This window comes from Triticum aestivum, chromosome 2D, assembly GCF_018294505.1.
Source record: "Triticum aestivum cultivar Chinese Spring chromosome 2D, IWGSC CS RefSeq v2.1, whole genome shotgun sequence".
Taxonomy (NCBI): Eukaryota; Viridiplantae; Streptophyta; class Magnoliopsida; order Poales; family Poaceae; genus Triticum; species Triticum aestivum.
This window is the reverse complement of record NC_057799.1, coordinates 301070400-301084736: the sequence shown is the minus strand read 5'-3', so window position 1 is coordinate 301084736 and position 14337 is coordinate 301070400. Positions and strand designations below refer to the sequence as shown.

Here is a 14337-nt window from a genome sequence, read left to right as displayed (position 1 = left end):
CTTATTACCGTATCGGTTGCCTTTGTCAGCATGTAATTTTCCTTTTTTTTTACTTTGCTCTGCTCCGTTTGCGAGCTGTAAAACTTTTATGACGATACTTTGTGGATTTTTAATAAGATGGCTGCATGCAACACCATGACGCAGAGGCCGGGGGTATGCCTCCATTTCCGAAAAAATACACTGATATTTTTCCTATAAACTTAGTCAAACTTGAACAATAAATTAAGATAAGATCAATAGGCCTTGTAAACATGGATGGAGGGAGCAGTCACTAACAAATCCTAATAACCAAACAAAACAAACAAAAACATATCTCTGCAATAATTTCTGCAATACGTGCTTACAAAATCTGTCTTCCAAACAAACCTAACAGAAACACATGTCATTAAGAATATACCTAGTGATGCAAAAACAATCTTAGAATACTTTTTATGGTTACAATGCAACATAAGCCTAATCCTAGCTTGTTGTAACCCAAAAATCTGGTGTTCAAACTTTCTTGCAAAACTCATTAACAAGACCACATAATAGTTAGTTCCGTAATCATTTTTATCGTGTTTGAACTGTCCATCATTATTGTTGCTAGCTAATTAGCTAATGGAGCGATCGATCTGTTCAATCTAGATTAGTCTGCACAGGTTTATACCAAACTTGGTTTGTAGCAACAATATTATGTAAGTGATCAACATATATATGGCCTGAAATCTCACTTGATGAATCTGTTGTACGCAGATGGAACACGTTGTCTCTTCTCCGGTGCTGGCGACAAAAAAAAAAGATTACGTGAGGTACTTGTAAAATAAAAAAAGATAATTTAATCAGTAATGTAATTAAACTGGTCATATTTATATATGCAATACACACAGATCAGTGAGAGGGAAAAGGTAATGTGAAAATATGTTGGAATCAAGGTTAAGTTCGACTATTTTGAGCATGCGCAGTCATGGTATATTTGCAAAGTAGCTAGAGCATCTTCAACCAAAATGTGCATATTTGACCCTCAATATGTCCGCCGGAAGGAACCGGTCACCCCTCATTTGTCTATCATTGCAACCACACCCCTTATTTGCAAACTCTCATTTCCATATACTACTCCATGAAACATTCATTTCACCACGTACTAATCACATGAAAGAAACAAGCTACATTCAAAAAAGCAAAGTACCCAAATCTACTCATCGTCATCGGAGATGTAGATCGATGAGCCCCTTTCCAGAGCCACCTGCCTCATGGTCATTGGCGCCGGTGCGAAACTCCGGTGCCTCCTCCATGTCCGCAAGTAGCCTCTCATGACTCAGGTCGGCGAGGTGGATATGCCAGCGGTTCACCTCCACCTCCCGCTCGGACTGGAGCGACTCCAAGATGGCCTGGTTTTTGTCCATGAGACGTGGGTTGGCGACGCGCACCGTGAAGGCGGCCGCGCCTGCTTGCTCCGCCATCAACTGTGCCTCCGCGAAGAGGTGCACCACCTCTGCCTCCACGGCTTGGGCGAGGTCGAAGTCACCCTCCGCTTGCTTCCGGCACAATCGGCCAAGCTCAACCTCTAGGCCCCGTGGCTCCTCCTCTATCACCTCCTCCTATGGAACCTCCATGCCCAGTCCTGGCACATTCTCCTCCCCCGCAAGGTGAGGGACACCACATATCTCGGCGACACACATCTCCCACATGACCTCCACCAGCACTCGAGTGTGAGAATTGTGTAATGTGTGATGTTCTACCCGACCATGGTAGACGACAAGGTCGAAGTGGATGGGATGGAAAGGACGGAATGGGGGCCGCTAGGTTTTACCCTCACCATCCGGCTTAAATAGCCGGATTTGGCCCCTCAGATGGTGCACCAGAGCGACGCCATCAATGTGTCCTCAACAAACCAGTGACCTCATCAGCAGTTCTCGTGTGGGTCCTGCCTGTCAGTCCCACGTGGTGGACGTGTCCATGCGTCCCCATATCCGCCCTACATATGGGCTGAATATGAGGGGTGTCGGACAGCCTGGGCGTATGTGTTGTTGCCGCAGCCTTGCCTCGCCTTGCGCCGGAGCTCTCTCTTTCTCGCACGAACATAGAAGAAGGAAGGAGGAAAGGCAAGGAGCACACAGCAAGAAATGGCCGGCGCACGAACGCCGCCAGCCGCACGAACGGCCACTTGCTTTCTTTCTCTGAGCACGAACTCAGCCACTTCCCGACAATACACAGAGGACCCAGCGAGTTCTTATACGCGCACTCGTACGCACGCAGTGCCCACGGCGCTCCCACTCACCCACGCCCCGCACCCCGCAGCCTACTTGGCTCGCGCTCCCGTCGCGCCCATACGCGGATGAGCGGCCACAAACTGCCCGGGCGACGCGGTCACACCTCCGGCTCCATCGCCAGCAGACCCACGTACGCGCTCATACACATGCTGGTACACACACACACGCAGCTACTAGCCTGATGCGGACCGGAGCATGCACGCCATGTCTGGCACACGCACGCACGCGTGGCCGACGTGCTCTGGCCGAAGCCGGCAAGCCACGGCTTATTCGTCTAACATTCACCCCTCTAAGCCGTGGCTCAGAGGAGTCCGCCGTCTTCAACGCCGACGTCCGCCATCAGCGCGCGCTCCGCCGCCGGCTCCCTCCACAGCTGGGGGCAGTCGCGTTCGAAGTGTCCGCGCTCGCCGCACTTGTAGCAGCGGCCGCGCCGGTTCCCGCCACTGCTCAATGCCACGCTCTTGCCGTCGTTGTCGTCCCGAGCTCCGCCTTGACGCCGCTCCCGCGCCCGCCACTGCGCCGCAGTGTACAGGAGCTGTCCGTTCGCCCGCTCACCGTCGTCTTGTCCACGGCGCCGAACCCGCTCGTCGAACGCGCGCAGTCGCCCGAGCGCCTCGTCGAATGACATCGTCGTCACGTCGTGGAACTGCTCGATGCCGGCGACGAGGGGGAAGAGGCGATCCGGCACCGTGTCCAGCAACTTCTTGACAAGTGTTGCGTCGCCCAGCATCTCCCCGAGGTTGGCGTACCTCGCCGCCATCGCCGCGAGCCTCCCACCGTACACGTCGAGCTACTCGCCGTCCGCCATCTTCATGCGGTCAAAGTCGCCGCACAGCGTCGCCAGCCATGCCTCGCGCACCCGATCGGCGCCGACGAACCTCACCTTCAGGGAGTCCCATACCTCCCTGGCGGTGAGCTTCGTCGACACCTGCAGCAGCACATCCTCCGGCAACACCCCGAGGAGCAACGCGCGCGCCGTCTTGTCCTTCCGCGCGTTCACCGCCGTGTCGCCTGGCACCACTGCCTCCCACACGGTGTGCACGTCGAGGATGGCCTGCGCCTTGATCTCCCACACGGTGTAGTTGTCCACCGTGAGCATCGGCATCGCCATCGACCCGATCCACCCGCGCCACCGCCATGAGGGACGAGCGCCATGGTCGCCGGTGATCGCCCGAACCAAAGCTCTATATACCAATTGTTGTTGCCGCAGCCTCGCCTCGCCTTGCGCCGGAGCTCTCTCTTTCTCTCGCACGAACGTAGAAGAAGGAAGGAGGAAAGGCGAGGAGCACACAGCAAGAAATGCCCGGCGCACGAACGCCGCCGACCGCACGAACGGCCACTTTCTTTCTTTCTCTGAGCACGAACTCAGCCACTGCCCGGCAATACACAGAGGACCCAGCGAGTTCTTATACGCGCACTCATACGCACGCAGCGCCCACGGCGCTGCCACTCACCCACGCCCCGCACCCTGTAGCCTACTTGGCTCGCGCTCCCGTCGCGCCCGTACGCGGACGACGCGGCTACTAACTACCCGGGCGACGCGGTCACACCTCTGGCTCCATCGCCAGCAGACCCACGCACGCGCTCATACACATGCTGGTACACACACGCAGCTACTAGCCTGACGCGGACCGGACCATGCACGCCATGTCTGGCACACGCACGCACGCGTGCCCGACATGCCCTGGCCGAAGCCGGCAAGCCGCGACTTATTCGTCTAACAGTATGTGTTGGGTTTTGGGGCTCCGGTTGGGTTATGTTTTTTGATCTGAAAGTGTTCGAGCTATCTGCATGGATGTTTAGAGAAAAGTAGGGGTTCCGGTTATAGATGCTCTTAGTAGGTAAAGTGTGTGGTTATATGAAACAAAAATAGTAAAATGATATGCAGTTCGTCAATAACGACAATTCAAGAAATGCGGCAAATTAGTAAACATGAAAATAAACAACATACGGCGTATCGGCGACACTTGCTGCTGATTGTTCACCATCGGATACATGGGCATTGCCCGCTGATTCCTTGCAGCAGAGTCGTAACTCCCAGAATTATTCAATATAACTCTGTTCTGCACCTAAATAAACAAATATGCATGTAACCATTAGTTGTAAATATTGGTCAAACTATATTTATGAGATGTACCCTTATTTATTTTCTCAAAAAACACTATACCACAATATATATGAGATTAAAACAGTCGACAATGTTGTTGTCAACCTGTTTAGCTATCACAGATTATGTACGAAGTTAAAATGTAATCATCAGCAGGCCATCCAAAAAAGGACAGATGTCGGGAGAAAAGGAAATTGTACATCGTCAGTCCACGTTCATAAGGCGTAATATGTATTTTGAATACTTTGTTTTTTTAGACTTTTAATAATATGGCTGCATGCATTGCTCAGATGCAGAGGCCGGGGACAAGCCTCCTTTTCCAAAAAAAAAATCAGATGGAGCGCTAATATATGAGTTATATGCCATGTAATCATACTGTTAGAATCTTCTTTCAAATATAAACTCACCGCTATACTTTTTGTGGCACACATCGTATATATTGTTGGTCTAACTGATGGCCATAGTAAATCTCGAAAAACATACTAGGCCTTATAAACCCGGGTGAAGTAGTCCTCTAGGGCAAAAGAAACAATTAAGCGTCCTATTAGATATTTATATAACCTAGTAAACACATACTTCCTCTGTTCCGTAATGTAAGATGTTTTTTGACTCTAGTGTAGTAAAAAAAAGTCTTACATTATGGGACGGAGGAAGTATATACATAGTGCTACAATAACTCTTGCTGTTATATTTGTGGATCCACAATTTATTAGAACCGTTTGCATTCTACACCTGGTGTTCTTGAGCGGTGCGTGCTTGGTGGAAAGGTCCAAGATCCATGGAGAGAACCATCGTGCAATGCCCACATCTAACAGTCACAATATTGTAGGAACAATTGTTTGGCACGTTGACCTGCAAATATGTTTGTATACGTTAACTGCTAATAATTAAACCTGTGTATACATGTGTTTTATTATTAAAGGTACTGATGCATAGAACTGTAGTATTTTGGAGTATGAATTATATCACGTGTATTTGTTTTGCAATAAATAGTATACAGGATAGACGTGTGGCACTGTTGAACTATTATTGTAAGTATAGTAGCTAAATGGAGTATCTTGAATAGTTATCTGTATATGGTAGTCATTCATAAATCATGTAAGTTAGATCCAAATGAACAGAAACAAGTCACAGGCTAGATTAAATGCTTGCTATCTTGCACCAGCGCTAGCTTGCAAATGGTTCAAGTACAGTCAACAAAACTTGCTAGCTATGTGCAACAGTGCTTATTTAGACTTCATAGATACACAAAGGCATGCGCGCGGAGAGAGGGAGAGAGAGATAGGTACAAAATCATGCGTGCTCTAAAAAGTAGAGTTGCAAGAGCTATATGGGGTCAATGCAAACGGTCAATGTGTGGTGCCCACTAGGTAGAGAGTTATACTAGTAGCTAGGAATGCATGGTAAAGTTGCACCATGTCTCGGAGCATCACCAGCCGCGCCTCCAGAAAGGCCTTCCCAGGCGATTTTTTCGCGCCGGCGCCGAAAAAACGGCCCAGTCGCGCCCTCAGGAGCCCGATTTTCGCCGGCCGAAATCAGCGCCGGCGGACCCAGTCCGAACCCGGCGCGCTGGGGGGCGCCAGGGCGAGTTGTTTTGGTGCGAAGCAGCCGCGGGCCCGCCGAGTCAGCGAGACGGGCGCTTCGTCGCCCTCATCGCCTTGGTTCCCGCGGGAATCAATGCCAAGGCTGCCGCACTGCCGCCGCCGGTCAGCCTTGCCATTGATTCCTCACGGGCGGCGCGCCGACGCCTCCCCTCCCGCGCACGCGTACACACGGGCGCGGCTATATAAGCCGGTGACCTCTCTCGCCTCTGGCCACACCCCGAGCTCTACCTCTCCCGTGCGCAGCCGCCGAGCTGATGAGGACATCAATACCATTGTTACACCCGTAGCCCCCTGCTGCTATACATACTGGACCAATTACTAGAGCTCGCGCACGCCAATTAAATTACCAGGTACTTTCGTTTCTTGGTAATGATTTTAATGTTCATGAGAATATGATGCTGCCTAAATTGGATACATTTGTTTTGCTTACAAATGAAGGGCCTAGCTTTGAGAAGGATGAACATTGGAGCAAGAACAAGCATGGAGATGATGGCATGCGCATGGGGGACAAGAACGGAGTTACAAGTGATTATTTCAGGACGTTGAAGCCACCATAATGCGTGCATGAAGCCTTGGACGAAATATACAAGATGCTACTTCATAACTTTCGTCCAGAGGCTATTTTAGGTGCTGCGTCACCTTATTATTGGGCCAGACCCATGTAATTTCGAAATACTTGAGTATAGGCTATTTTTAGAGTCCGTATGTGTGGGGAAACAAGAGATAGGGTTGGTTTCGGACCCCTTCCCCAAGGGCCACGAAATTCCCCCCTCTTCCTCCATATATACAGCCCTTAGGGTGTCGTTTAGACTTTGGGTTTTGTTTAGATTAAAAGTTCGCCATAGCTGCAACTTCGCGTACTTCGTTTGTGTTCAACGACCAGACAAAGGCGTCACAGAACCCCACCTTGATCAATAAAGCTTTCATCTTATATTCGCAATATCCAGATTGCAATCTCAGTTTCTTGCTTGTTCTTCGTTTGCTCGCAGGAAACAGACCCTCGTAGTCAGGTTGATCGTGCTCCGGCGTGGTCAATAACCTCTCGGAGTTGGTTTAGCGATTGCTAAGGCGCGACGTCCTCGCACGTTCGTACTCGGATCGTCAAAGTCGACTTCCATCAAAGCGATATCCATCATCTCATCGAAAGACGGGACACCTTTGCCTCTATCAAGTGGTATCAGATTTCCAGGTTGCTCGGTGAGATTTTGCAGTTTTTCGTAGTTTAGATCGAGTCTGTTCTTCATACCTACAGTCCACGAAAAAGCCACAAAAAAAATTAGGGTTAGTTCAGTATATCCGAACCAATCTGAGCCTTTGCATAATCTTTTTAGGATTTTTGCTTTGTTGAATTTGCGGTTGCATCGTCGTGTCAAGTTGCTGGTCTTAGAGTCTAGTCTTTTAGAGTTTCGAGTTCTGGTCATAAGTTGTCACGCCGCCGCCGCACCATCATCATCGCCTTGCCATCTACCACTATTGCTTATCCGCCACCGCTCTGAATCCGTATCCATATACCACAAGACCACATCCACATCCTTACTACATCCAATGGTTCAACAACAGCGGCAATGTTAAGGTAACACGTACTGTTCGTGTGCTTTTTAGTATCTCTACATATGCTGATTATGTTGATTGTGATGTGGTACCCATGCAAGCATGTTCCTTATTACTTGGTAGACCATGGCAATTTGATAAAAATTCTGTACACCATGGTAGAAACAATCAGTATACTCTTGTTAATAAGGATAAAAATATTACTTTGCTTCCTATGACTCCTGATTCCATTTTGAAAGATGACATTAATAGAGCTAATAAAGCAAAACAGGAGAAAAATAAGAGTGAAAATCAGATTGTGGCAAAAGAATTTGAGCAACAAATGAAACCTAATAATAAACCATCTAGTGTTGTTTCTGAAATTAAATTGAAAAGTGCATGTTTACTTGCCACAAAATCTGATATTGATGAGCTAGATTTCAGCAAATCTGTTTGCTATGCTTTTGTGTGCAAAGAGGCATTATTTTCATTCGAGGACGTTCCTTCCTCTTTGCCCCCTGCTGTCACTAACATTTTGCAGGAGTTCGCTGACGTCTTCCCACAAGACGTGCCACCGGGATTACCACCTATTCGAGGGATTGAGCATCAAATTGACTTAATTTCCGGTGCATCGCTACCCAACCGTGCACCATACCGTACCAATCCAGAGGAGACGAAGGAGATTATGCGTCAAGTACAGGAGCTGCTCGACAAAGGTTATATACGCGAATCTCTTAGTCCTTGTGCTGTTCCTATTATACTAGTGCCTAAAAAGGATGGTACGTCGCGTATGTGTGTTGATTGTAGAGGCATTAATAATATTACTATTCGTTATCGTCATCCTATTCCTAGGCTAGATGATATGCTTGATGAATTGAGTGGCTCTACAATATTCTCCAAAGTTGATTTGCGTAGTGGATACCATCAAATTCGTATGAAATTGGGAGATGAATGGAAAACTGCATTTAAAACTAAGTTTGGTTTATATGAGTGGTTAGTCATGCCTTTTGGGTTAACTAATGCACCTAGTACTTTCATGAGACTAATGAACGAAGTTTTACGTGCTTTCATTGGACGATTTGTGGTAGTCTATTTTGATGATATACTGATTTATAGCAAATCTTTGGAAGAACATTTGGAACATTTACGTGTTGTTTTTATTGCTCTACGTGATGCACGTTTGTTTGGTAACCTTGGGAAGTACACCTTTTGCACCGACCGAGTATCTTTTCTTGGCTATGTTGTTACTCCACAGGGAATTGAAGTTGATAAAGCCAAGATTGAAGCTATTGAGAGTTGGCCGCAGCCCAAAACGGTCACACAAGTGCGGAGTTTTCTTGGACTCGCTGGTTTCTATAGGCGTTTTGTGAGAGATTTTAGCACCATTGCTGCACCTCTCAACGAGCTTACAAAGAAGGATGTGCCTTTTGTTTGGGGTACCGCACAGGAAGAAGCCTTCACGGTATTGAAAGATAAGTTGACACATGCTCCTTTACTCCAACTTCCTGATTTTAATAAGACTTTTGAGCTTGAATGTGATGCTAGTGGAATTGGATTAGGAGGTGTGTTATTACAAGATGGTAAACCTGTTGCATACTTTTCTGAAAAATTGAGTGGGCCTAGTCTGAATTATTCTACTTATGATAAAGAATTATATGCTCTTGTTCGGACTTTAGAAACATGGCAACATTATTTATGGCCCAAAGAATTTGTTATACATTCTGATCATGAATCTTTGAAACATATTAAAAGTCAAGCTAAACTGAATCGTAGACATGCTAAATGGGTTGAATTCATTGAGACTTTCCCTTATGTCATTAAACACAAGAAGGGAAAAGCAAATGTTATTGCTGATGCATTGTCTCGTCGCTATACTATGCTTTCACAACTTGACTTCAAAATATTTGGTTTGGAGACCATCAAAGATCAATATGTGCATGATGCTGATTTTAAAGATGTAATGCAGAATTGTAAAGAAGGAAGAATGTGGAACAAGTTTGTTGTTAACGATGGATTTGTGTTTCGTGCTAACAAGCTATGCATTCCAGCTAGCTCCGTTCGTCTTTTGTTGTTGCAGGAGGCGCATGGAGGAGGATTAATGGGACACTTTGGCGTGAAGAAGACGGAGGACGTACTTGCTACACATTTCTTTTGGCCAAAGATGAGACGGGATGTTGATCGTTTTATTGCTCGCTGCACTACATGTCAAAAAGCTAAGTCACGACTCAATCCTCATGGTTTATATATGCCTTTGCCTGTACCTAGTGTTCCTTGGGAGGATATATCTATGGACTTTGTTTTAGGTTTACCTCGAACAAAGAAGGTGATGAGGACATCAATACAATTGTTACACCCACAGCCCCTGCTGCTATACATACTGGACCAATTACTAGAGCTCGTGCACGCCAACTAAATTACCAGGTACTTTCGTTTCTTGGTAATGATTCTAATGTTCATGAGAATATGATGCTGCCTAAATTGGATACATTTGTTTTGCTTACAAATGAAGGGCCTAGCTTGGAGAAGGATGAACATTGGAGCAAGAACAAGCATGGAGATGATGGCATGCGCAAGGGGAACAAGAACGGAGTTACAAGTGATGATTTCAGGACTTTGAAGCCACCATAATGGGTGCATGAAGCCTTGGACGAAATATACAAGATGCCACTTCATAAATTTCGTCCCGAGGCTATTTTAGGTGCTGCGTCACCTTATTATTGGGCCAGGCCCATGTAATTTCGAAATACATAAGTATAGGCTATTTTAGAGTCCGTATGTGTGGGGAAACAAGAGATAGGGTTGATTTCGGACCCCTCCACCAAGGGCCACGAAATTCCCCCCTCTTCCTCCATATATACAGCCCTTAGGGCATCGTTTAGACTTTGGGTTTTGTTTAGATTAAAAGTTCGCCATAGCTGCAACTTCGCGTACTTCGTTTGTGTTCAACGACCAGACAAAGGCGTCACAGAACCCCACCTTGATCAATAAAGCTTTCATCTTATATTCGCAATATCCAGATTGCAATCTTAGTTTCTTGTTTGTTCTTCGTTTGCTCGCAGGAAACAGACCCTCGTGGTCAGGTTGATCGTGCTCCGGCGTGGTCAATAACCTCTCGGAGTTGGTTTAGCGATTGCTAAGGCGCGACGTCCTCGCACGTTCGTAGTCGGATCGTCAAAGTCGACTTCCACCAAAGCGAAATCCACCATCTCATCGAAAGACGGGACACCTTTGCCTCTATCACTCTTTGCCTCCTGCTGTCACTAACATTTTGCAGGAGTTCGCTGACGTTTTTCCACAAGACGTGCCACCGGGATTACCGCCTATTCGAGGGATTGAGCATCAGATTGACTTAATTCCCGGTGCTTCACTGCCAAACCGTGCACCATACCATACCAATCCAGAGGAGACGAAGGAGATTATGCGTCAAGTACAAGAGCTTCTCGACAAAGGTTATATACGCGAATCCCTTAGTCCTTGTGCTGTTCCTATTATTCTAGTGCCGAAAAAGGATGGTACATCACGTATGTGTGTTGATTGTAGAGGCATTAATAATATTACTATTCGTTATCGTCATCCTATTCCTAGGCTAGATGATATGCTTGATGAATTGAGTGGCTCTACAATATTCTCCAAAGTTGATTTGCGTAGTGGCTACCATCAAATTCGTATGAAATTGGGAGATTAATGGAAAACAGCATTTAAAACTAAGTTTGGATTATATGAGTGGTTAGTCATGCCTTTTGGGTTAACTAATGCACCTAGTACTTTCATGAGATTAATGAACGAAGTTTTACGTGCTTTCATTGGACGATTTGTGGTAGTTTACTTTGATGACATATTGATTTATAGCAGATCTTTGGAAGAACATTTGGAACATTTACGTGCTGTTTTTATTGCTCTACGTGATGCACGTTTGTTTGGTAACCTTGGGAAGTGCACCTTTTGCATCGACCGAGTATCTTTTCTTGGCTATGTTGTTACTCCACAGGGAATTGAAGTTGATAAAGCCAAGATTGAAGCTATTGAGAGTTGGCCGCAGCCCAAAACGGTCACACAAGTGCGGAGTTTTCTTGGACTCGCTGGTTTCTATAGGCGTTTTGTGAGAGATTTTAGCACCATTGCTGCACCTCTCAACGAGCTTACAAAGAAGGATGTGCCTTTTGTTTGGGGTACCGCACAGGAAGAAGCCTTCACGGTATTGAAAGATAAGTTGACACATGCTCCTTTACTCCAACTTACTGATTTTAATAAGACTTTTGAGCTTGAATGTGATGCTAGTGGCATTGGATTAGGAGGTGTGTTATTACAAGATGGCAAACCTGTTGCATACTTTTCTGAAAAATTGAGTGGGCCTAGTCTGAATTATTCTACTTATGATAAAGAACTATATGCTCTTGTTCGGACTTTAGAAACATGGCAACATTATTTATGGCCCAAAGAATTTGTTATACATTCTGATCATGAATCTTTGAAACATATTAAAAGTCAAGCTAAACTGAATCGTAGACATGCTAAATGGGTTGAATTCATTGAAACTTTCCCTTATGTCATTAAACACAAGAAGGGTAAAGAAAATGTTATTGTTGATGCATTGTCTCGTCGCTATACTATGCTGTCACAACTTGACTTCAAAATATTTGGTTTGGAGACCATCAAAGATCAATATGTGCATGATGCTGATTTTAAAGATGTTTTGCAGAATTGTAAAGAAGGAAGAACCTGGAACAAATTTGTCATTAATGATGGATTTGTGTTCCGTGCTAACAAGCTATGCATTCCAGCTAACTCTCTTCGTCTTTTGTTGTTGCAGGAGGCGCATGGAGGAGGATTAATGGGACACTTTGGCATGAAGAAGACGGAGGACGTACTTGCTACACATTTCTTTTGGCAAAAGATGAGACAGGATGTTGAGCGTTTTGTTGCTCGCTGCACTACATGTCAAAAAGCTAAGTCACGACTCAATCCTCATGGTTTATATATGCCTTTGCCTGTACCTAGTGTTCCTTGGGAGGATATATCTATGGACTTTGTTTTAGGTTTTCCTCGAACAAAGAAGGGGAGGGATAGCATATTTGTTGTCGTGGATAGATTCTAAAAAATGGCACACTTTATACCATGTCATAAAAGTGATGATGCTATTAATGTTGCTGATTTGTTCTTCCGTGAAATTATTCGTTTGCATGGTGTGCCAAATACTATTGTTTTAGATCATGATACTAAATTTCTTAGCCACTTTTGGAGATGTTTATGGGCTAAGTTGGGGACTAAACTGCTTTTTAGTACTACTTGTCATCCCCAAACTGATGGACAAACTGAAGTAGTCAATAGAACATTGTCTACTATGCTTAGGGCTGTTTTGAAGAATAATAAGAAAATGTGGGAAGAATGCTTGCCTCATATTGAGTTTGCTTATAATCGTTCATTGCATTCTACTACTAAGATGTGCCCTTTTGAAATTGTGTATGGTTTCCTACCTCGTGCACCTATTGATTTGTTGCCTCTTCCATCTTCGGAGAAGGTTAATTTTGATGCTAAACAACGTGCTGAATTGATCTTAAAAATGCATGAGTTAACTAAGGAAAACATTGAGCGTATGAATGCTAAATATAAACTTGCTGGAGATAAGGGTAGGAAACATGTTGTGTTTGCACCTGGAGATCTTGTTTGGTTACATTTGCGTAAGGATAGATTTCCTGATTTGTGCAAATCAAAACTAATGCCACGTGCTGATGGTCCTTTTAAGGTGTTAGAGAAAATAAATGATAATGCATATAAACTTGAGCTGCCTGCAGATTTTGGGGTTAGTCTCACTTTTAACATTGCAGATTTGAAGCCTTATTTGGGTGAGGGAGATGAGCTTCTGTCGAGGACGACTTCATTTCAAGAAGGGGAGGATGATGAGGACATAAATACCATTGTTACACCCACAACCCCTGCTGTTGTACATACTGGACCAATTACTAGAGCTCGCGCACGCCAATTAAATTACCAGGTACTTTCGTTTCTTGGTAATGATTCTAATGTTCATGAGAATATGATGCTGCCTAAATTGGATACATTTGTTTTGCTTACAAATGAAGGGCCTAGCTTTGAGAAGCATGAACATTGGAGCAAGAACAAGCATGGAGATGATGGCATGCGCATGGGGGACAAGAACGGAGTTACAAGTGATGATTTCAGGACGTTGAAGTGTAACATCCCAAATTTTCAATTTGGAATGTTATACATTAGATCATCATTGCATAGCATATTTTATTTGCATTCTGGGAAATCCTCGATAAATCCTAAGCAACTCAAGGACCCTCGGAGAGAGTTGGGGATTTTCCCGGTTTTTCATATTTGATTTTTATCAAATAATAAAACGAGGATTTTTGGTTTTAATTATTTTTCTCTCCGAAAAATATTTCATATTAAAATAAATGAGAGGAGAAAATATGACTTCTCCAAAATAATGGAAATATTGGAGGAAATATTAAAATCAAATATTTGATTTTATCGGATTTTATTTGCAATTTTAATTGCATTTAAAAAAATTGCACGTTTTCAAAACTGCATTTTTGGGCCAAGAAAATGTTCATCTCGTTCTAATTATTTTAATTAGACGGGGAAAATTTGTTTTAACATTTTTTGGATTTTTATTTATTTTTCTGCGATTTGTTTAGATTCGGCGAATATTTTAAAAAAACCCGCGCCCGACTGGGCCGAGGCCCAGCCGAGCCAGGCCGGCCCGTCCCGTCGTCGTCTCCCTCCCGAGCACGCTCGCGCGCCGCCGCCGAGTCCGGCTCGTGCACGCCGCCCGCCGCCGCCTTGCCCCCTCCTCCACGCCACCCCCTCCCCCTCCTTAAAT

The 14337-nt window shown here is 45.2% G+C and overlaps 1 protein-coding gene across 1 annotated transcript in view; it reads right to left on the bottom strand.

Annotated features, from left to right (window-relative positions):
• The window catches only part of LOC123052832 (protein YABBY 1), a 70691-nt gene that overhangs the window by 42090 nt on the left and 14264 nt on the right, over positions 1 to 14337 (bottom strand). The window contains exons 2-5 of the mRNA XM_044476178.1: positions 5087 to 5208; position 5034; positions 4201 to 4318; positions 711 to 759 (exon numbers count right to left, since the gene is read on the bottom strand). Of these exons, the coding sequence (XP_044332113.1) occupies positions 711 to 759; positions 4201 to 4318; position 5034; positions 5087 to 5208 (290 nt within the window). The remainder of the gene's footprint in view (positions 1 to 710; positions 760 to 4200; positions 4319 to 5033; positions 5035 to 5086; positions 5209 to 14337) is intronic.